A 24,083-nucleotide genomic window follows, 5' to 3' on the forward strand; every position below is an offset into this window, starting at 1 on the left:
CATAAGTGGTGCTGTGTACTTCTGTGAGGATGCATGTAACGTCTGGCTGTCTCTTTTTATTATGTTATCAGCTGTTGATGATCACTGCTGAAATCAATGATTTCTTCTGGGATTTGCAAAATAGTGATATTTTAATTGTTATTTTTTCTTTGTAAATTGGCTGAAGTACTTCTATAAAGAGTAACATTCCCTCATGAATTATTTGGTTCCCTGAGGTACAGTTTGTACTGGAACGACACACTCTCAGCTTTAAAATAATGAGTTGGTTCCCTAGCATCTCCAAGTTGACCAATGAGATTTTTTAAATCCTATTAACATTTTTAATGTGCTTCAGGCCATTTCAGTTATTCTTTATGGTGGCTCAGTTGTCCTGTCTTTGGCCAGTAGAAGCCTTTTCAGGTTGGCTGCAGTTATCAATACCTTTGGACAGACCTATTAGTTTCATTTGTTTGTTTTCTTGTACAATATTTTTTAGGCGTATCTGGTATATATCCTCTTCTGAATCTGGAATCAGCTATTTCTTCAATCCTGGTCCTTTATAGTGGGAAATGGAGATCATAGTCTGAGCATTAGAGATGCTCATTGCTACTGGGTTGGATATTGATTTGAGACCTTTTCCACAGATAAAGCTAGGTAATGTATATATTTTTTTCAGTGAGCAAATATATCATGAATTCATACTATTTCCACGTCAAATTTATGAATACAGGCTCTTAATTTTGATGTTAACGGTGTATCTCTTCTCTCTCACAGTGGAAATCATGTCTCTAACCACTGTCAACATAACTATTGGCTTTATCTTATGGTACACACACAAGATTTAAGGATAATACCAACATTACTGTCAACAATATGACTGCCGAAAATGGTGTAAGACTATTTTTCTAGTTCTTTGTGTCTTTAGAGTGTGTTCTAGTAGGGAGTTTTAGTCAAATGACTATATTTTAAAGTCATTTGAAATAATTCCTCTTTTTTTGGTCATGCTACAAGTGTGATATACAGTTAGATTCATTTGGTTCATTTTGCTGTCAATCTTAGGGGGCTGACATTTTTTCCTTTTTGGTTTGATTTTATTACATATTTATTAAAACCTTATATGGGGGCTTCCCTGGTGGCGCTGTGATTGAGAGCCCACCTGCTGATGCAGGGGACACGGGTTCGTGCCTCGGTCCGGGAAGATCCCACATGCTGCGGAGCAGCTGGGCCTGTGAGCCATGGCCGCTGAGCCTGCGCATCCGGAGCCTGTGCTCCGCAACAGGAGAGGCCACAATAGTGAGAGGCCCACGTACCGCAAAAAAAACACACAAAACAAACAAACAAAACCTTATATGGGTCCAAAGTCGGCCCTATAAAACATGTGCAGAAAAGTCTAACTTCTCTTTCCCGTCACCTCCATTCTGTTTCCTCCCTTTCACTATGAATAACCAATCAAAAATTTAAATATACATATACACATCTCCTCACATGGTAAGTAAATCATAGCAAATTACTCTTCTCCACCTTGCTTTTTTTTTTTTTTTTTTTTGCGGTACGCGGGCCTCTCACTGCTGTGGCCTCTCCCGTTGCGGTGCACAGGCTCCAGACACGCAGGCTCAGCGGCCATGGCTCACGGGCCCAGCCGCTCCGCGACATGTGGGATCTTCCCGGACCGGGGCACGAACCCGTGTCCCCTGCATCGGCAGGCGGAATCTCAACCACTGCGCCACCAGGGAAGCCCTCCACCTTAATTTTTACACTTAAAAATATATCTTGAAGTTCATTCCACAGTAGTACACAGAGATACTTCTCATTTGTTTTTACAGCTGCACAGTACTCTATTCTCTGGATGTTTATTCAGCTAGTTCTCCACATTTGGGTTGCTCTTCTGCTATTATATTGCAGTGAATAATTTTGTTACATAAATCTTTTCATATTTTTACTCAGGTATCTTTGGGGAAAAGTTCTAAAATGGGATTGCTGGGGAAAATGATAAATGTGTATAGAGTTTTGCAAGATTTTGCCAAATTCCCCTCCATAGCTGTCATATCATTTTGCATTCTCTGAGAGTGCCTGTTTCCCTTAGTCTTGTCAATGGAGTATGTTGGCAAACTCTTGGATACTTACCAATTCAGTGGGTGAGAAATGGTCTCGTTGTTTTAATTTTCATTTATTTTATTATGAGCAGTATTGAGCATCTTTTCATTATTTTAAGGGCTTATTTGCGTTTCTTTTGGTTTGTAAATTGTTTCTTTTTTTTTTTTCTTGGCCATAGCAGGCAGCATGAGGGATCTTAGTTCCCCAACCAGGGATTGAACCCGTGCCCCCTGCAGTGGAAGCTTGGAGTCCTAACCACTGGACTGCCAGGGAATTCCCTGTAAATTGTTTATTTCTTTTGCCTATTTAGATTTTTGGTTTTGCTTATAAAAGCTTTTTAAATTTTTTATGTAGTCAGATCTATCTTTTCCTTGGTACTTCTACATTTTGAGTTCTAGTTACAAAAGTTGCCTTACTTCCCATTTGTAGAGAAATTCTCTTTTAGTATTTTGTATATTTACATTTAAGTCTGTTACAGTTGGAGTTTATCCTGGTGTTCAGTGTAAGGTATAAGTTCAGTTTTATCTTTTTCTGTGTGACTGTCACATTATTTCAGTAATACTACTTTAAAAGCCTGTTTTCCCACTGATTTGAGATGCTGCCTTTATAATGTATTTCCATATGCAGTGGGTCTATTTCTGGATTTTCTATATTGCTCTATCCGTCCGACTTGTCTCTTCATTTGACAGTGTGATTCTTAAAAATGCTTTGTATGTTTTAATGTCTGGTATGGCTAGGTGCCCCTCTCCCAACCCTCTTGCTCTTCTTTTTCATGGTTTTCCGGGCTACTCATGCTTGTTTGTTCTGTGAACTTTATCAGTTATTTTAGCTCCAGAAAAAAGTAGGTAGTTTTACTGGGATCACATTAAATTTATTAACTTAGGAAGAATTGACATTGTTACAGTGATGTTCAGTCTTACTAAGAATGTGGTATGTCTTTATATTTTGTTCAAGGCATGTTTATGTGTTTCAGGAGTTTTATGGTTTTGTTCATGTAGGTATCAGACAGTACTTGTCAAGTTTAGGTGTAGGTATTTTCTTTTTGCAATTGTAAATAGGCTCTTTCTTCCACATTATATCTTCTAACTGGTTTTTTGTTTGTCTGTATGAACACTATTGATTTTTCTGTGTTGATTTTGTAGTCTACTACTTTGCTGAATTATCTTATAGTTTAGTTTTTCCAGAGGTACGCTGTAGTATTTGTAAATTGAGATAGTTTTACCTCTTTCCAGTTCATTTTCTTCCAGTTGTTTTCTCAGGTATATAAGATTTTTGCTTTTTTTGCCAACTTTATCTATAGGGCTCCTCCTTTTTTTTCTCTCTCTGGCTTTTTTTTTTTTTTAAGTGAAAGAGATGTTGCTGGCTTTAGGCATTTGACTGTGCTAAACTGGAGAGAGGTGACCAGCAACCTCTAAATTCCTTTTTTCTTGATTTATTTATATTTCATTTAGAGACTATCAGATATACATTGTATTTATTTATTTATTTTTTTTTGCGGTACGCGGGCCTCTCACTGCTGGGGCCTCTCCCACTGCGGAGCACAGGCTCCGGACGCGCAGGCTCAGCGGCCCAGCCGCTCCGCGGCATGTGGGATCTTCCCGGACCGGGGCACGAACCCGTGTCCCCTGCATCGGCAGGCGGAATCTCAACCACTGCGCCACCAGGGAAGCCCCCATTGTTTGTATTTTTTAAAGCCAGGTTAGTTGATATATAATTTATAATATACATGTAGATAATTCACCCTTTTTAGGTTTACAGTTCAATAAATTTGGGGAAATTTATACTACCAGAATCAAGTACCTCTCCTAACCTCCAGGCCCTGGCAGCCACTGATCTAATTTCTCTTCCTATAGTTTTACCTTTTCCTGAATGTCATATAAATGGAATCATACAAATGTATAGCCTTTTGGGTCTGGCTTCTTTCACTTACCATAATGCCTTTGAGATTCATCCATGTCGTGGCAAGTTATCAGTAGTTCATTCCTTATTATTGCTGAATAGTATTCTATTGTATGGATATCCATACTTTGTGTATCCATTCGCCAATTAATTGACATTTGGGTTGTTTCCAGACTTTGGTGATTGAGAATAAAGCTGCTATAAACGTTTGCATACAGGTTTTTTGCAGACATATTTTCATTTCTTTTGGGTGAAATGTGGCATCATGTGATTGCTGTGTTGTATAGTAAGTGTATGTTTAACTTTACAAGAAACTGTCAGTATTAATCTGAAGCTTGGAAGATAGCCTATCACCTTACTCACTTTTCCCCACCCCTCATATCATGGGCATGATAATTCTTGGTTCCTAAGTTCAAACAAACCATGGATCAATAACCAAGGAAGGCCACTTGTCTTCCATTTATTTGGAAGAAGCAGAGTATTTCACAGAAAATTCTCAATGTTTTCAAAGCAGACTTTAGCAGTTACCCTGTTTTAATGACAATACAGCTAAAAATCTGGTTTGTTCCTTTTTTTAATGTCTAAGAAGTTTGCAAGTCTTTTCATTTAAGCCTGCCATACTGAGGTACAGTGGTGTTAAATTTCTCTTGATGTACACAGGAGAACAATGAAGAATCGCTATATGGAACTATATGACCTTAATAAAGACTTGCTCAATGGATATAAAATTCGCTCTAACAATCACACAGAGCTGTTGGGAAGCCTCAAAGCAGTAAATCAAGCGATTCAAAGAGCAGGTCGTCTACGTGGTAAGTCTCTTTTTGTAGCATTGTATATCGTCTGTAATTTTTGGGTGAGAACCATTGAAGATGGTGGTAGCTTCAAGAATTCGTATCAGGGCTTGTATCTATAAAGATGCCTTTCATACTGAAGTTAGCACCGTTCACTTGAGTTGCAGTCAGCCTATTGTTTGGCTTTAGTCTGCAGACTTCAGAGGGAAAGAACACTTTCAGCTCCTTTTCTTAGATCTTGCTGCATCCTCTAAAGAAAAACTTAGTGACATATACTCAAGAGGAAAGCCTTAAATACTCCTATTAGAAAAAAATAAAAAAGACTGAAAATTAATGAGTTAAGTGTCCAACTTAAAATTTACAAAAAGAACAACAGAATAAACCAAAGGAAGCAGAAATATCAGCCAGAGATTTATACTTGGAATCTGCTGTTTTGGGTCAGTGCTTTGACCTCCTTTTATAGAAAAGGATCAAAGCTCACATCCACTTAGCAAAGATTATTTCTAAAACTGACTCTTGGTTTCTAGGTGTGAGATAGTTTTTAAGCTTGGTTTGTGTTTGTGATAAAGTCCCTTACAAGGGTATGTACCTTTTTTAGGGAATGGTAAGATAAATTGGTTAAATTTGTACTTACCTGTAACTCTTTTCTACCCTAGTTTTTTTTTTTTTTTTTTTTTTTTTTTTTTGTGGTACGCGGGCCTCTCACTGTTGTGGCCTCTCCCGTTGCGGAGCACAGGCTCCGGATGCGCAGGCTCAGTGGCCATGGCTCACGGGCCCAGCCGCTCTGTGGCATATGGGATCTTCCTGGACCAGGGCACGAACCTGTGTCCCCTGCATCGGCAGGCGGACTCTCAACCACTGCGCCACCAGGGAAGCCCTCTACCCTAGTTTTATGTTGTTTTTATAGATAGCCTCTGATTCATAATTTCACTTTTAATAATCTTTTGGCTCATATGGATTTGATGTTTCTTCTCTTACAGTTGGAAAACCAAAGAACCAGGTGATCACTGCTTGTCGGGATGCGATTCGAAGCAACAACATCAACACGCTGTTCCGAATCATGCGGGTGGGGACAGCTTCTTCATAGGAGAGGAAAAGAATAGGTAACTAGGTTGCTAGAAGGGGTTTTTCCTTAAACTTCTAGGCTGGTTTGCTTTGGATCACATCCTGGCGAACCCAAGGTGCTGAGAGCGAAAACCACCTTGGTGAGTTGTACAAATGAAAGACAAAGCATTGCATCTGAAAAGTGTATTCACTTTCTTTTTTTTAAAATCAGTAGTACTGTTGCAGAATACACTAGGTTTGTATGGAGGGAAATGAATACTTTTGAAACATTAGGGCTTCAAAGTCCAGTTTTTCTGTACATATGTAAAGTCAGTGTGTAGATGCATCTTTTTTCTTGAAATTGTAATTAAAGTAGATTATCTACTTTTTCATTAAAATTTAAAGGTGTTGCACTATGTGTTTACTGATTGTAAAATCACCACATCAGAATTGCATAAAACTATTTGTGTTATGTGGAGAAAAACAAAAATATGGATATTCAATTTGTGCCCCTTTTTTTTAAACCTCACGTCATTTTATTGAATATATACTTATTAAGAACTTATTTACAGTAGGAATGTTCTAGACTTTGGTCCAAAGATGGGCCATATATATAATTCTCTGTATAACAAAAAAACGTTTGGAATTTTCAGAGCTGAATGTGGAGAAGTGAGAGTGAAGTCTAATGCAATTATGGAGGTTTCGCTCAGAATATCTGTTCCAATTTTCTTCTAGTGTGACTTCCCTTTCCTGTGAAGAGCAGGAAGCTAAAACAGAAGTTTCTCCAATTCGTTTTCAGCTGGTGATCCAGGTTTGATTCAGCTTGCATTTCAGATACAATCACATGAGACTTGAAATTTGAACTGAGATAAATGGGATATCGGGCATGTATTTGATCAGTGTGGATTATAGCAAATGTAGCGTGGTTCTGGAGCCAAACTCTGTCTCTGAGGCTTGCCGATGTAGCAGAAATAGATTCTGGGTAGTAGAAAAGCTGGCATGACTGGGGGACCTTGAAGCTGGAGTGGCAGCTTCCTGGTTTTGCACATGAGGTCTCCTGAATGGAGCACTGTGATGCTGTTCTGGAACCTGTAAATGGTAGCTGATTTAGTGGCTCAGCCTGAGGCAGTCCTGTGTTTATATATGCAATAAAGGGTGCCTCCTGGTTTCACAAGCAGCTTCCTGATCTGGCAGGAGCAGCTACTTTGGCAGCCTGGTTCTGCAGTACAGACTTGAGAAAAGATTCTGGAATTGCATCCTACAGGTTTTTATTCGACAGCCTTAATAATTCTGTAAGCCATCTGGCAGGCTGTAATCCTTTTACTCAAATTGTCTAGTGAGGAATCTGTTCTCTGCATCAGAATACTGACCTGTAGGAAACCCCAAAGAGACTATACAGAACACAGGCCTTTCCTCTGTGGTAAATTAATTTCATAGTTTCCTCCGTTTGGCCATTTAGGATTACCTCTTCTATTTCTGAAATGTGAGCTTTAAGGAGCCCTAATTTTTATGAGACTGTTATGCCCCTCTAATACCTTTGTTTTGCATTTTCAACCTGTAAGCTTAAAAGACATCCACATATACTATATTATCTTCAGTAACCTCCAAAGTAGTAATCTTTCATACCTGCTTCAGAGATGAAGAAACTGAAGCGCAGGGATTAATTACTTGCCAGAGCCACAGAGCTACTGGCAAGACGCAAGTCCCACCGTGGGGTCTTTTTCTGTTTTAGCCATAGTCTAACTTACACCCTTTGAGATTAAAATCTCTAGTTGGTGCTGGTTTTAAATTGTATGGCATTATTCATTTTTAGGGACCCTTAAAGAATCATCTCATTAAAGGTCATTCTGTTGTACTTCAGCCCCAAAACTTCCTTCTTACACCTAAAAATATTCATGGACAAGGCTTGAAGGAGTCGACCTGCAGCAAGATTATTTTTTATAGCCCTGACTTATGGATTACAAATAGGTTATTTCCACATTAATTTAATCCTCTTGGTATTAGTGTTTCTGAGTTCAGGCAGAATGTTTTCTACAGGGTCCTACAGCTTGGTTAAGTCGCAGTGTAGAAGTTGGAAACCAAGTAGTCATGGCCCTTTCTGCTATTTCAGACTGCTCCCAAGTGAGTGAAGACTAGATGAGATGAAAATGTTCATAGTATTCATCCTTTTTATCCTCTTAGAAGTCATGTTCAGCTTAGGGAAGAGAAAAACTGTTTGGTTATCAGCTACTTCTCTATTTTGTTGCCGTATTTTTCTGTCCTGATAGAATCTGAGTGCCTTCTACAAGCTACAGCTTAAGCTCTATTTTGTTGCTGAATTTTGTTGAAGCTTTAAGTGAACACTCTGCCTTCATTTAAAAGCTGATCTTGAGGATTCTGGTATCTGGGAGAAAGCTTTTTAGTCATTTTTAAAGCATCCCTTTTAAAGTCACCCCCCTTATCCCTAGATTCAGGTATTCAGTATTTTAGAGAGAGTGTGGTCTTTATTCTTTCCCACCATGTCTGCCTGTTCAAATACTACATCAAGGCTCAGTTCAAATGCTCTCAGGAGACCTTTCCTCTCCCATGTCTATTCTTTAACCCTTATTACATTCTGTGTTTATATATATCTCAATCCCCGATTAAGTGAGAGCAGGGGCTACGTCTTAATCAGCTTTGTCCTCCCCATGGTGCTAAGCCAGTGCCTTGAGCATAGAGAAGCATCTGCTGCCCCCCATGGAAGTGTTTGTCCTCAGTAAGCCTGTCAGTGGCTTCAGAAATCAAAGAACTAGGAACTTTACAACTATTATGCAACCCTAGAAGTACTTTACAAGAATGATTTTCAACATTATTAACATTTCAAATTTTATAATTAGCAGTTATAAATCTGCCAGTGCAGAGTCCTGTGATCACAAAACTAAATTATCTCGTTTCACTTTGACACTAAAGTACAGTAAGACACCCATTGCAGCCTGGTGTTTTGCATTTTTGCATCTGGCCCCTGCCCACACTATATGCTCTAGCTCATGAGTCATCTTTTTATTTGTGTGGTAAGGAAATGTACTATTCCTGACATGAAGCCACATGGGCAGTTTCCAAGTAGTTTTCAGAATTGGCTATGTGGACTGATTTTTTGTCAGTCAGAGAAGGAATTATCTGTTTTTGTAGGAATGTCCAGTTCACGCAGGCTGGAGAGCCTGCTGCTATCATTTCTCTCTATCAAGGACTATTTTAACAGGGTTTGATTTTCTCCTTCATTTGCAGTAGTGGCCAGTATGTAATGGTACTGAAGAGGTACCGCAGCCGAAACTTACTTGCTGTGGAAATGCTGGTCTGGGAGAGGCAGCCCAAGCATTGATTTTTTTTTCAGTATTCTATGGGAAAGAAACACCACATTCAGAGGAGTCTGAGGCAGTCAATGAGCTGTAGAAAAGCCAGGTTCAAAATGTAACAGCCTCTTTCTCTCCTAGGTTTCGTTTCATTTTTCTACATCTTTAAGTGAGGGACTGAAATTAGATTTATAGGGTTCTTCCTTAAATATTTTATTTTTCCTTTGCTTAACAGAAATACTAATATGCTTTCAAAGTAACTTTCTGAAAATGTTCTTATTTACATAATGGTTAACATGATAAGGGGAATGTGTCATGGGGACTTGACCTTACACAATTGTAGGAAGTGGCAAAGTGTAGTCTGTCAGTTTTCTAGTCTCATGCTGGAACTTGAAGCCCACAGGACAGGCAGTCAGAAAGGATGTAGAGTTGGGAAGAACAGGAACAAGCTGGAACCCAGAGGCATGAGCTGGAGCCCACAAGGACACATTAAAATCTCAGTTCTTGCCTCTGATCTTGATGATGTGGGGAGACCCTTCATCAGAGAAGCTGAAGGAAGAGCCAGGGACGGTGGAGCAGTTGGAGGCGCAGACGTGGAATCACACTGAGAAGGTGAGCCAGCAGGTAAGCTACAGTGTGTGTGAGCTACAAAATGGCTACTGCTTCATTCTGGCCCTCCATATCTCGCACAAGGATGTGTGGCTCATCCTAACTGGAAACAGAGGGAAGGGAGTCCTGGGAAATGTAGTTCAGTCTAGCCAAGTTGATATATCACATAGCACACAGTGGCTATCACAGTATGGTGGGATTCCAGGTGAACTTTACTTCATATTTTTACATGTTGTGTTCTTCACAACAAACATGTATTATATAGATAATCTAAAAAAAATATATAAAGCTATTTGGGAAAAAAAATCTTCCTTTATTAAAAGGAATAAGAATTAAGAGATGACATATTTTACAGGTGAATATCATAGCTTTTCTCTGCAAGAAGTATAAAAAGGATGCCCATATTTTAATTCCTCTATTGCTACTTAACAGTTGTCAACATCGGCTCTAGGCCCTAAAAGTCAAGATGAAGAATGAAATGCTGAGGAAAAGCAACTTCTTCATCACTGGTTACCTTCAGTGGAGAAAACTGACCTGCGAGTTACACCATCCTTCACAGTCTAAGAGGTACCACTGTAAATGATGTAACTAACAGCAGCACCGCAGTCTGGCTCTCAGGGATTCTTTCCTCTTGGACACCAGAATCCTTTTTTGTAGTGTGTAGACGATTCTGCTGTGTTGACAGACCATAAACACACTGAGATTAAGGAGAATGTAATAAACACATTTTCATGCTTGTGTAGGATGCTACGACTTAGACTCAGTGCTCCAGAACTCTTATTAGATGTTACCTACAACCATGAGTCTCAAACTGTTTTCTAAGCTTGGCACACATGGTGGTTTCACCTGCTCAGCCCTATTCCCCGGGGCTTCCTGGGGTTATGCCACTAAGAAGGTGTTAACTAGAACTTCACCCTTCTTGCTGGCACTTAACAAAAACACATCAGAAAGCAAGTGAGTGAAAGTAATATTACAGGGATGACTTTCAGTCTGCAGGAACTTAAAAGAAAAGGCAAGCTTTGAAATTTAAACCATTAGCAACAGAGTAGTACTTGTAATCCCACTTGAGTGTCACTACACTATGGTTAAAAAATTGTGCTCCCCAAAACAGTATGCATGTAAATGCTCCCCCCCCCATGTTGGTGAGGAAAGACAATATGAGAACTAGTGCTAGGTATTTCTTTTTAGCTCAATTTTTAAAAATTAGTAATACTGAATATTAGTACATGTGTAAAATTTATAGATAAATATCCATATAATGAGCATACATGCTAAAACTTTTTTTTAACTGATTGGGGTACAAGATCAAAATTTTGAAACCATCAACCTAAAAGAAAGTGCAACTCATTTTCTTCATTTAAGTTCAAATTTTAGTACTCAAAGTTAGGAGATAAAAAAAGATAAAGCCAAATGCTTTTCCTATTAATGAGTAAAATCCAAAATAAAAGCTACTGCAATAGCTAATAATACATGTAAAAAAGGAGGAAGTTAACAGGGAGACAGCACTGGAATGGAATGAGAATAGCATCTTTCAACTAAAGATGCAGTGACACCTTACACCTATCCATGCACGCCCATGCACATGGGTAGCAGTTTTAATATAATCCCCTCGAACAGTTCAGGGGAAAAAGAATGTAACAAAATGGACAGCTTCTTGGCATTTTGCCATGGTCTTTAGTATTTGGTCTCTTCAAGAAAGGCAACTAGTTTGATAGTTGACCCTACAATATTTAGGAAATGAAAGCCATATGTGAGATTAGAAAATCATATAGTCATAGTGGAGGCACAACTCCAGGATGGAAGAGCAGTGGGCACCTGAAAACTACTGCACATCTTCTTTACTGACCAGAAGTTTCTTGTGGACACGTGGTTTTAGGCCAGGCTTTTTCCAAGGGAACAGACTACACATAGCCTAGTCTATACAGTCCACAGAGAGTCACAGTGGAACAAAGCCACAGGCAGTGGGAGGAAGTGCAATGGGCCCAGAATGAACAGGGTGTAAGGTTCTGTAATCTTCTAAACCTGTGAAATTAGGAAGGACAGAATCTGCAGTCATAAATTCATGAGTCCATATTTAGAAAAAAAAGTCAGTCACTGGAAACATGGATGAACCTTGAAGATTTTATGCGGAGTGAAATAAGCCAGTCACAAAAGGACAGACATTCTATTATTTGTCTTATGAGGAATATGAGTTGTCAGATTCATAGAGACAGAAAGTAGAATGGTGGCTGCCAGAGGCTGGGGGGAGGGGAAAGTAGAGTTACTATTTAATGGGGACAGAGGTACAGCTGGGTAAGACGGAAGCGTTCTGGAGATGGATGGTGGTGGCGGCTGCACAACACTGAATGTACTTAATGCCACTGAACTGCACACTTGAAAAAGATACATTTTATGTCACATATATTTTACCACATTTTTTTTTCAATCACTGAAGAAGCCAAGATGGAAAATGAACTGAATGTTAAAGTAAAAGACAAAACCCCTTTTTATTTTACATCAAGAGAGAAGTACCTAGCTCCAAGCTCAAGGTCTAGGTTGAGGATGATCATTATGAGCCCTACTAAAGGACAACCACACAGTTTTAAGAACGCTGTCACACAGGTCACCTTGTAGCTCTCCTTTACTCGATGCCTAACTCTTCCAGACGTCCCAGTACTGAGGAAGGGTCTCCTCTTTCCAGCTTTGCCCAAGCTTATTCATAATAGACAAATGAAAAGTCCCAGAAACCTGTTCTGTTTGGGAAAGTTTTCTTTTGTTCTAGGCTTCGGTGGTTAATATGCTTGACGAATTTCAGAGTTTCCCTATCTCTGTAGACCAAGGCCAAAGAATTGTTTTCTGGATTCACTGTTAGCAGCTGAAATAGGCAAATACAGTGATACATCAGAACACGGAGATTCTATTCTCACCTCTTTTCTTAAACAGACGGTTCCATATCAAATACTCAGCCTCCGGCGATAGAGGATCCTTTAAAGTATCCTTTACTAGGAGGAGCTATTGATCTTGCTGTCTAGACATTTTCCAATAGGCCCCATTCCAGTACATACCCAGAAAAGTTTTACCTAATGCATTTATTTCTTAATACATTGAAAGATTCATGGGAATGAACCATTTATTTGGAATTTCTTTTAGCTGGGTAGAATGCTTAGTGATTATCCTTTAGCCTCTTTATTCCATGCTGAATACTTTCTACTAGAAATTAGAACCACTGCCAGCCAGACCAATGTGGATTTATCAGCTAAAGACACTGGCAGAAGGTCGTAAAAGTTGCGTCTCTGAAGAATGAAAGTGTCTTCAAGAACAGAAAAAGGATGGTTTGCTATCAGAAGCAACTTACCTCTTCATCTTCTCCTTTGGCAATGTAGGAGGTAAAGCCACCATACTCTGGCTCCCAGCCTTATGAAGGGAAAACAAAGAGCATTCAGAAAGCTCTCACTGCAAGAGTTACATTGATCTGTTTGAATCATTGTTTGAGTCATTGATCTGTTTGATCCCATGCTGCTTAAAACGGGGATCTGGGAGTTCAGTAGAACCAACTCTGACTTATGAGCCTGAATTTATCATTCAACCAACACTGAATAAGAACTGAAAACTAAGAACTAAATATAAAATACACCTAGAAGGACAATTACATAAAAGCTCTGGGGGGTTCATTAGATGGAAATTATGATTTAGTTCATCTCCTATACCTTGGTCACAGATACAAATAGTACTTTGAGTTGGGAGATGACTGAAATTCATGACCCCTACGATCCCTTCCAGCAGAGCTCCTGTGATCTGAGATCCTGGCCAAGGCGAATTACTTGTGATCTTGGTTCAGTTAGAGAGGGTCACTCAGGAGGGACTGTCCCTCTTACCTTCACAGCCACAGTAGAAAAGTAAGTCCAGGGCAAATTCAGTCTTGCTGTTGTCATGGATTAAAGTGTAGTGACCAGTCTTCCAATGCCTCAGTTCCCCCTGGCATGTGGGAACACTTGATTCTAAGGAAAAAAACAACAGAAGGCCAGAAAAAAATAACGTTGATACCACTGTAGATTGCAAAAGAATGATAATTAGGAATAGTTATAGCACTGAAGAGAAACTATTTCCATAAACCTTCAGCTGACCTATTGCTACATTATATATTAAATATATAAGCCTTATAATGAAAAAAAGTTGACTTTCTATTTCTCTTTACCATGATTTTCAGATGGGGTATATATTTAGCTGCCAGAAATTTTCTCTAAAATGACATGAATATTATTGTTAAATAAACTTTACTTTTTAGAGCAGTTTACAGAAAAATTAAATTTCCCAGAAAGTACAGTTCCTCTATTCCTGCCACACACAACCCCTGCCCCTCCCCATCAGTTTCCTCTATTATTAACATCTTGCCTTAGTGTGATTTACTTGTTACAACTGACCAATATTGATGCATTATTAACTGAAGTCCACAGTTTACATTAGGGTTCGCTCTTGGTGTACCTTCTACTAGTTTATGTCATGTGTCCATTCCATCTTGTTTGTAGATGATTAAACGTCCTCTGCTTTTAATAATTTCCTTCTACCTATTTGTCCAAATTCAAGCAAGTTTTTCTTAGGCTGATATTGGTTCTTAGCAGAAAGAAGCCACTCACCTTCCTCTTCTTTATGTTCTTGTGTTTTAAAGTAGGTTTAGGTAAAGCCAGTCGTATTTCTCTCCACCATTTGTACTGTTAGCCTAATAAAATGTACTAGCTGTTCTTCCTACCTGGAATGCTGTCCTAGCAGATCCTTCTTGTCATTCAGATCTGAGCTTGGATGACAGCTCCTCAGACAAGCTGGTCCAGATTGCCCATTCACCTAAGAGGCCACCCAGTCATTCCTCAGCACATAACCCTATTCAGATTTCCTGCAGAGCACCTATCCTTAGTTGATGTTTTCTTGTTGTTCGTGTATCATTTAATCTCTGTCCTCTCCTACTATCAATAGACTATAAGCCAGGGAGAGCAGAGACCTTGTCTGTCTTCTTCTCCAGCTCCAGAAATAGGGCCTAGCATATAGTAGGTGCTAAAGAAATGTTTGTTGAATGAATAAATGACTGAATCGTGAATACCTGATAGTAAAAGAAGGACAGAACATAACAGCAGCTTACCTTTCTTTGCATCGTTTTCCTCTGGCTCTGGGTCCACCTGTTCACCGCTCTGCTGACTGCTGTTGCTGATGGCCACCTGCCTGCTCTCTGGCTCAGAGCTGCGGCTAGGCCCTTCTTCAGTGTTCTCAGCAGCAGAGGCCGCTTCTCCCTCTTTTTTGTCCTCAAGCTCACCTTCTTCTGAAGGGGCCAAGAAGTGAAGTTTCAGGCCTGTGAAGTTGGAGAGCAGCAAGAACATTGCCTCGGAGCGAAATAATGCCATGCAGTCCTTCAAGATGTCGGGAAGTTTGCTCTCCTCAGCCTTCTCGTAAAACCTGGAAAGCAGCGATGCCAAGGTGTTCATCAAAGCCACAGATGTAATACTACTCATGGGATGAAAGCTGATCATGAGCTTTGTATCTCTCTCCCTAAACCTTGCATAGCTTACTAACGTCCAAGTTGTTACAATAATGAGGTTTTGTTAGGGCCTGCTACTGGATGTCCCTGGGAACAAAACATCATTAGGGCAAATGCCCTATTATTGGAGGTGAGCCTTGCAGACAAACAGGCAGGTGTTGAATGCAGAAGCAAATGTCTTGGATGATGGGTTCTACCTTTTGTTAGGGGGACCTCGGTTGCTCCATTCCACATCTCCTTTCTCCAAAGCCTCACACACCTCTGCAAATTTCTCAGGCTGGAAAAGGAGCAAATGAAGCAGCAGTTAGCAGATCTCCCTATGATCCCACACTGGTCTTGCAGGTACAGTAGCTCTGTGGAATCATGCTGGCTGATTCCTAAAAGGGCCGGGTGACTCATCCCTTTCACACAACCTCCCCCAGTCCTGATATGCTGAAGCCAGAGCAAAGACTGGATAAATCGTCAGCATGCTTTAGCCAAGTCACCTGAGTGTCAGTTTGGGCCATTTCCTTAAGTAGTTGTATGTCTTACGTCAAATTGGTAAACCTCTCAAATTCCTGCATTTATTATAATGAAAATGTCTCTATAATAATACAGATTCTTTAGGCCTCAGCTCATTCCCTTGATCTAATCAGCATTCTAAACTTGAAAAGTCCAGGGTAGTACAAGAAGCCGATTAATCTGTTAAAATATTCTCCATAAGAGCCTTTATAAGTACTTGTTTAATGCAGTTTCCCAAGGAGTATTCTACAAACAGTAATCCTATCAGTTGTAAAACAGGAAAGAGGATCCCAAAGGATGGTTTAGGTGAGCTGAATTAAATAGGGTTCAACAAGTTTATTTACTATTAATACTTCTCAAATTCCTTAATATGCTATGTCAGCTATATAATTCAGAGACAGAGGTGGTATGTAGTGTCTCTCAACCTTTTTTTCAAGGAGGCACCAACTCTTGGGACTGATTCCATGGGACCCAGGGTCACCTGGGAAAAACCACACTCGCATACGTGATCTCATTTGGCCCTCACAACAACTCTTCAAGACGGGCAGGGCAAGTATTATCCCAGTTTAACTGATGATGAAATAAAAGTGAGACCTTAGTAATTTGCTCAGGTCAGTAAAACCACGGAGGTAAGACGTGAATATAAAGTCTTCTAGGGCTTCCGTGGTGGTGCAGTGGTTGGAAATCTGCCTGCCAATGCAGGGGACACGGGTTCAATCCCTGGTCCGGGAAGATCCCACATGCCACTGAGCAACTGAGCCCGTGCGTGCCACAGCTACTGAGCCTGCACTCTAGAGCCCACGAGCCACAACTACTGAGCCCATGCCCCTAGAGCCCGTGCTCCGCGACGAGAGGCCACCACGGTGAGAGGCCCACGTACTGCATGCAGGGAAGAGTGGCCCTCGCTCTCTGCAACTAGGGAAAAGTCCACGCACAGCAACGAAGACCCAACGCAGCCAAAAATAAATTTATTAAAAAAAATAAAAATAAAGTCTTCTAACTTCTAACCTGGTTCTCTCTCCACTATAATGTGCTACCTCATCATTCTCAAACATTTGTTACTAATTTGTTAATCAGCAGTCTTTCTGTTATTTAAAAGTAATTGGTAAGTACCGAAGTCATCAAATGACTAGGATGGGAACTACACACCACTCATCCCCAATATAGAAGTGTGTGTGTGGGACTTCCCTGGTGGCGCAGTGGTTAAGAATCCACCTGCCAATGCATGGGACACGGGTTTGAGCCCTGGTCCAGGAAGATCCCACATGCCGCGGAGCAACTAAGCCCGTGCACCACAACTACTGAGCCTGTGCTCTACAGCCTGCGTGTCTAGAGCCCGTGCTCCGCAACAAGAGAAGCCACTGCAATAAGATGCCCACACACCACAACGAAGAGTAGTCCCCACTCACCGCAGCTAGACAAAGCCCCCATACAGCAGTGAAGACCCAGTGCAGCCAAAAATAAATAATTTTTTAAAAAAAGTGTGCGTGATTAAGATTCTAGAGAACTGGGGAATACCCAAGGGACTCGACCCACTAACATACGACTGATACCAATGTTAGCTATTATCATTTCTATACTTTATTGGAAGAAGAGGATGACGTAGACATGCTAACCAGGAACAAAACAAAAAGCAACAAAAGCTCTTAGTGATGCCTCTTCACCCGCCCAGGAAGCAAGGCTGCACACCAAATGTGGTATATCGGACAGGATTTGCTGGCCTACCTTAAGGAACTCTTTTAGGAGAATTTCAGAGCTTTCTTCAAATTCTTCTTGAATTTGAACTTGGTACTCCATGTCGAGATAAGTAGGGTTGATCCAATCATACAAAATTTCATGCTACAAAGAAGCAGCAGATGCAAAGGGTGAGTTAATAATTCCTACTGCTTTTGTTCTGAATCATTTTACACTAGTAAAATATATGCAAATCTTCACTTTATAATTTTCTCCTTGTTAAATAAAGTTCTGGAAAGCTCTGCCTTAGAAAGACACTATCAAAAGTGTATCTAAGCAGGGTGGAAAGGCAAGCTCAAAGCCTAGTTCTGTTAGCAGGATGAGCCACTTTTAAAACCAGAAAAGCAAATGATACGCCACAGCTTTTCTAAGACAAGAATCCCAGCAACAGGAATTTATCCTTACATCTTGTGGGACGTGAGGGCTCCGAGGTATGAGAGGTTCAAAGTAGGTGGGAGGCCTGGTCAGTAAAGGACCATGAAACCAGCCGCTGATGGACAAACGCGACTTTTCTTCAGACAGGACTTCAGAAACCTGAAAGGACAAGACCAGCAGCACATCAATGCAAAGACCAGCGGGGAAGATTACCAGCCAAGGCTCACTAATTCCAGGACCCTTCACGCTAGGTGTGAAAACAACCTGGCCGGACAGTCCAACCGGAAGCTGTCACATTTAGAGAACGGGCGACTGAAAAGCATGCTCTTTGGCCCTCTATGTATTTGTGGTTCACAGTCTTTACCTGGTGAAAGGATACTGGAGACACTTCAAAGAAAACCAGTGTGTTCCACGAAGGGATAAGAGACTTGACAATCTGCTTCGGCTGAAAGTGTTCTGCGTGGGGAGAGAACACATCCGTAAATGTGCTTCATCGTCATTAACCACTTCCCGGCCGCCTCATTTCACCTTGACAATTTGCCAATTTCTAAGGGTAGCTGAATGTCCCCTCCAGATCCCCATATGCCACCCGTTCCATCTGTTTCTCTTATATAGTTCTGCTAGGTGATATCTGTTCTTACTCCACCATCCTCTATTACTGATGAAGGCTGGAAAAGGTTCTGAACCTTTTCTGGAGTTGAGCTCTGGTGTCAGCCATTAAAAAAATAAAAAAGACCCTGACCTCCCATCAGAGGCACTGGTCCTGGCAGATTCATAGCCACGGGTGGCTGCACATGTTCTCTACCCTCCCACGGCCAGCATTCAGAAGCAGGGTCTGACTATTCCTCATCTTAACTCGGCTCTAACTTATCTCTGGAGTAATGATTATTTCAGGCACAACTCAGGAGAGGTGGCTGTCAGGGCTGGCAATTATCCCCCTGCGGTCGCCACTGTAATGAAGAGCTCCCATCTCCCAAGGAGCACAGACAGAGCGCCTAAGGACCCGGAAGTGGCTGCTGGTGTTGAAGAGCACGCCTTTGTCTTACCGTCAACGTTGTACAGGTCCAGGGTGCCCCCCAAGCTCCTGTCCCAGGGAGGAACCAGGTAAAGAATGAAGGCAATCCGGCGTCCTTCCAGCTCGTCGTCATGGCAGAGCAGGGCATCTGCAATAGTTCAGCGCACACTGTAATGTCCCTGTGCGGCAATGAGCAGCGGACATCTGACTGCGCTGTCAGTCCACCTGCTATCCCTCCGTAACGTCAGCTCCTCCAGCTTTAAAATGACACTTATTTCTCCTCTTTTATAATTACAGAAATAAAACTGTCAATACAGAAAACTCTTAAAAACGCTGAAGAAATATATATATATATAGACTCAGAGACAATCACTACTAAAATTTTTACATATATTCTTCCAGTATTTTTCAACATACATGTATTTGCTTTTTAAAAAATCGCATCCTACAGTGGTTGTTTTGTGGCTTTTTCTTTTATTACATGGCAAATGTCTTTTCTGTCATTTCTTTTAATGGCTGCATAGTTATTCTAGGACTGAGAAAGATAGGCATCCGGGCAAGGTGGGAGAGGGGAGGGGATGCTATGGGTGAAGTGAGATCATTCCACGCGGAGGGATTGTTTTTAATAAACAAACATATTGAAAATAATGGAAGGCATTTCTCAGGGTTGAAGAATGGAATTGCAAATATGGAAAAGGAGAAATCTAGAATGAACCCTATGGTGTGGAAATGAAACCAGAGGAATCAATGTGACTTGTCTAGAGCACAGGAAATATAAGATAACCCTGGAAAATCTTGTTTTGCTAGGAAGTAAGATATAATAAGAATGATGAGTGAAAGTGAGTGAAACCCACGTAGGGGCCTTCTCGGTGACAGACCTCTTGGTGTTCCCTGCTTACTGCTGATTGGAAAAAGAGGCTATGGAAATAAGCTGTGACTTCCTAGGCCCTCCATGAGAAGCAAAGAGCACGCCCCAGCAGCTAATGACTGAGGAATAAAGAATGCAGAAACAAAGATAGGGCAGGCAGACGAGAGTAGCCATAACTTAATAAGTCAGTCACAAGGACTCCCAGTTCTGTTTCAGTAGTAAAGGTAAGTCTGACACACATTCCTAAGCTGTTTCATAGAAACCAGACCCCCCACACCAGATAAGAAAAGCTGACCACGAGCATGTAGCCCCCAGACCGGCTGGAACCTGAAGACTGAGGATGCTGACCCCTGTGACCTCACCTTGTTACCTCACCATGCACCAATCAGAGAACTGTGCACGAGCTGATCACACACCCTGTGACCCTCTCCCTTACCTTGCCTTTAAAAACCCTTCCCTAAAACCCATCAGGGAGCCTGGATCTTTTGGGCATGAGCGGCCCGTTCTCCTTGTCTGGTGCTCTGGAATAAACTGTACTTTCCCTCACCACAACCTGGTTTCAGGAGATTAGCTTTGCTGTGCATTGTGAGCAAAGCAAGTTTGTTTCAGTTAACATGAGGACATACTAAAAGGACACAGAAGTCAGCTTAAAGGGGCTCCTCTTGATCAAATCAGGGACAATATGAGCATCAACATAATGACAGTAACCATTACATAATAGTAATCCTTAAATTCACACTGACATAAACAAATGAGTAACTGGGGAGAGAGGTTTTTTTTTACAGTAGAATGACAACTAATAAAGAAATGATTTTATTAGGAAAGAAATCACCATTTGGCAACCTGCATAGTAATACTGTAGTAAGAAATACCAGTGGGGGGACGAGGGGAAGATGGCGGAAGAGTAAGACGCAGAGATCACCTTCCTCCCCACAGATACACCAGAAATACATATACACGTGGAACAACTCCTACAGAACACCTACTGAATGCTGGCAGAAGACCTCAGACCTCCCAAAAGGCAAGAAACTCCCCACGTACCTGGGTAGGGCAAAAGAAAAAAAAAAAACAGAGACAAAAGAATAGGGACAGGACCTGCACCAGTGGGAGGGAGCTGTGAAGGAGGAAAGGTTTCCACACACTAGGAAGCCCCTTCGTGGGCGGAAGCTGCGGGTGGTGGAGGGGGGCGCAGCCACAGGCGTGCGGAGGGCAAAGCGGAGAGATTCCCACACAGAGGATCGATGCCGACCAGCATTCACCAGGCCGAGAGGCTTGTCTGCTCACCCGCTGGGCGGGCGGGGGCTGGGAGCTGAGGCTCGGGCTTTGGTCGGATCCCAGGGAGAGGACTGGGGTTGGCAGCGTGAACACAGCCTAAAGGGGTTAGAGCACCACAGCTAGCCGGGAGGGAGTCCGGGGAAAAGTCTGGACCTGACGAAAAGGCAAGAGACTTTTTCTTCCTTCTTTGTTTCCTGGTGTGCGAGGAGAGGGGATTGAGAGCGCTGCTTAAAGGAACTCCAGAGACGGGCGCGAGCCGCGGCTAAAAGCACGGACCCCAGAGACGGGGGGGAGATGCTAAGGCTGCTGCTGCCGCCACCAAGGGGCCTGTGTGCGAGCACAGGTCACTATCCACACCCCTCTTCCGGGGAGCCTGTGCAGCCCGCCACTGCCAGGTTCCCGGGATCCAGGGACAACTTCCCCGGGAGAACGCATGGGGGGCCTCAGGCTGGTGCAACGTCACGCCGGCCTCTGTCGCTGCAGGCTCGCCCCGCACTCCGTGCCCCTCCCTACCCCCGACCTGAGTGGGCCAGAACCCCCGAATCAGCGGGTCCTTTAACCCCGTCCTGTCTGGGCGAAGAACAGATGCTCTCAGGTGACCTACACGCAGAGGCGGGGCCAAATCCAAAGCTGAGCCTCGGGAGCTGTGAGAACAAAGAAGAGAAAGGGAAATCTCTCCCAGCCTCAGAAGCAGCGGATTAAAGCTCCACAATCAACTTGATGTACCCTGCATTGGTGGAATACCTGAATAGACAACGAATCATCCCAAATTGAGGAGGTGGACTTTGAGAGCAAGATTTATGATTTTTTTCCCCTTTTTCTCTTTTTGTGAGTGTGTATGTGTATGCTTCTATATGAGAGTTTGTCTGTATAGCTTTGCTTCCACCATTTGTCCTGAGGTTCTATCCGTCCGTTGTTTTTTTAAAATTTTTTTTCTTATTTTTTAATTTAATAACTTTAATATATTTTACTTTATTTTATTTTACTTTATCTTTTTCTTTTTTCCTTCCTTCCCTCCTACCTTCCTTCCTCCCACCGTCCTTCCCTCCCTCCCTTTCTTTCCTTTTCTTCTTTTTCTTCCTTCCTTCCTTGCTTCCTTCCCTCCTTTCTTTCTTTCTTTCTTTTCTTCCTTCCTACCTTCCTTCCACCGTCCCTCCCTCCCTCCCTTTCTTTCCTTCTTTTCTTCTTTTTCTTCCTTCCTTCCTTCCCTCCTTTCTTTCTTTTCTTCCTTCCTTCCTACCTTCCTTCCTTCTTCTACTAATTCTTTCTCTCTACTTTTTCTCCCTTTTATTCTGAGCCGTGTGGATGAAAGGCTCTTGGTGCTGCAGCCAGGAGTCAGTGCTGTGCCTCTGAGGTGGGAGAGCCAACTTCAGGACACTGGTCCACAAGAGACCTCCCAGCTCCACATAATATCAAATGGCGAAAATCTCCCAGAGATCTCCATTTCAACACCAGCACCCAGCTTCACTCAATGACCAGCAAGCTACAGTGTTGGACACCCTATGCCAAACAACTAGCAAAACAGGAACACAACCCCACCCATTAGCAGAGAGGCTGCCTAAAATTATAATAAGTCTACAGAGACCCCAAAACACACCACCAGACGTGGACCTGCCCACCAGAAAGACAAGATCCAGCCTCATCCACCAGAACACAGGCACTAGTCCCCTCCACCAGGAAGCCTACACAACCCACTGAACCAACCTTAGCCACTGGGGACAGACACCAAAAAACAACAGGAGCTACGAACCTGCAGCCTGCAAAAAGGAGACCCCAAACAAGTAAGATAAGCAAAATGAGAAGACAGAAAAACACACCGCAGATGAAGGAGGAAGATAAAAACCCACCAGACCTAACAAATGAAGAGGAAATAGGCAGTCTACCTGAAAAAGAATTCAGAATAATGATAGTAAAGATGATCCAAAATCTTGGAAATAGAATAGACAAAATGCAAGAAACACTTAACAAGGACCTAAAAGAACTAAAGATGAAACAAACAATGATGAACAACACAATAAATGAAATGAAAAATACTACAAATGGGATCAATAGCAGAGTAACTGAGGCAGAAGAATGGATAAGTGACCTGGAAGATAAAATAGTGGAAATAACTACTGCAGAGCAGAATAAAGAAAAAAGAACGAAAAGAACTGAAGACAGTCTCAGAGACCTCTGGGACATTAAACGCACCAACATTCGAATTATAGGGGTTCCAGAAGAAGAAGAGAAAAAGAAAGGGACTGAGAAAATATTTGAAGAGATTATAGTTGAAAACTTCCCTAATATGGGAAAGGAAATAGTTAATCAAGTCCAGGAAGCACAGAGAGTCCCATACAGGATAAATCCAAGGAGAAACATGCCAAGACACATATTAATCAAACTGTCAAAAATTAAATACAAAGAAAGCATATTAAAAGCAGCAAGGGAAAACCAACAAATAACAACACAAGGGAATCCCCATAAGGTTAACAACTGATCTCTCAGCAGAAACTCTGCAAGCCAGAAGGGAGTGGCAGGACATACTGAAAGTGATGAAAGGGAAAAACCTGCAACCAAGATTACTCTACCCAGCAAGGATCTCACTCAGATTTGATGGAGAAATTAAAACCTTTACAGACAAGCAAAAGCTGAGAGAGTTCAGCACCACCAAACCAGCTTTAAAACAAATGCTAAAGGAACTTCTCTAGGCAAGAAACACGAGAGAAGGAAAAGACCTACAGTAATGAACCCAAAACAATTTAGAAAATGGGAATAGGAACATACATATCGATAATTACCTTAAATGTAAATGGACTAAATGCTCCCACCAAAAGACACAGATTGGCTGAATGTATACAAAAACAAGACCCATATATATGCTGTCTACAAGAGACCCACTTCAGACCTAGAGACACATACAGACTGAAAGTAAGGGGATGGAAAAAGATATTCCATGCAAATGGAAACCAAAAGAAAGCTGGAGTAGCAATTCTCATATCAGACAAAATAGACTTTAAAATAAAGACTATTAGAAGAGACAAAGAAGGACACTACATAATGATCAAGGGATCGATCCAAGAAGAAGATACAACAATCGTAAATCTTTATG

At 41.6% G+C, this 24,083-nt stretch overlaps 2 protein-coding genes across 20 annotated transcripts in view; one reads left to right on the plus strand and one right to left on the minus strand.

The window, feature by feature from the left end:
• BBS2 (Bardet-Biedl syndrome 2) overlaps positions 1-22,157 on the plus strand; it is a 136,085-nt gene extending 113,928 nt beyond the window's left edge. For 5 of the 12 annotated variants that reach the window (XM_089903089.1, XM_089903088.1, XM_089903090.1 and 2 more), the window contains 2 exons: positions 4,633-4,781; positions 5,744-22,157. In XM_089903089.1, the coding sequence (XP_089759215.1) occupies positions 4,633-4,781; positions 5,744-5,850 (256 nt within the window). In that variant the 3' untranslated portion in view covers positions 5,851-22,157. Of the gene's footprint in view, positions 1-475; positions 3,772-4,632; positions 4,782-5,743 lie in introns of those variants that run through there. The other 7 variants (XR_016390982.1, XR_016390978.1, XR_016390979.1 and 4 more) reach the window with 7 other exon arrangements.
• Positions 1-24,083, minus strand: part of OGFOD1 (2-oxoglutarate and iron dependent oxygenase domain containing 1) — a 54,163-nt gene that overhangs the window by 12,610 nt on the left and 17,470 nt on the right. For 2 of the 8 annotated variants that reach the window (XM_022555972.3, XM_089903093.1), the window contains 9 exons: positions 18,884-19,000; positions 18,202-18,293; positions 17,868-17,996; positions 17,454-17,567; positions 15,425-15,504; positions 14,835-15,145; positions 13,579-13,701; positions 13,059-13,117; positions 12,180-12,578 (listed from right to left, as the gene is read on the minus strand). In XM_022555972.3, coding sequence (XP_022411680.1) covers positions 12,417-12,578; positions 13,059-13,117; positions 13,579-13,701; positions 14,835-15,145; positions 15,425-15,504; positions 17,454-17,567; positions 17,868-17,996; positions 18,202-18,293; positions 18,884-19,000 — 1,187 coding nt within the window. In that variant the 3' untranslated portion in view covers positions 12,180-12,416. Of the gene's footprint in view, positions 1-1,601; positions 5,064-10,016; positions 10,398-12,179; positions 12,579-13,058; positions 13,118-13,578; positions 13,702-14,834; positions 15,146-15,424; positions 15,505-17,453; positions 17,568-17,867; positions 17,997-18,201; positions 18,294-18,883; positions 19,001-24,083 lie in introns of those variants that run through there. The other 6 variants (XR_016390983.1, XM_022555974.2, XM_022555979.3 and 3 more) reach the window with 6 other exon arrangements.

This window comes from Delphinapterus leucas, chromosome 20 (assembly GCF_059928025.1).
Source record: "Delphinapterus leucas isolate spDelLeu-1000000601 "Yukka" chromosome 20, BTC_Dleu_Yukka2, whole genome shotgun sequence".
Lineage (NCBI taxonomy): Eukaryota > Metazoa > Chordata > Mammalia > Artiodactyla > Monodontidae > Delphinapterus > Delphinapterus leucas.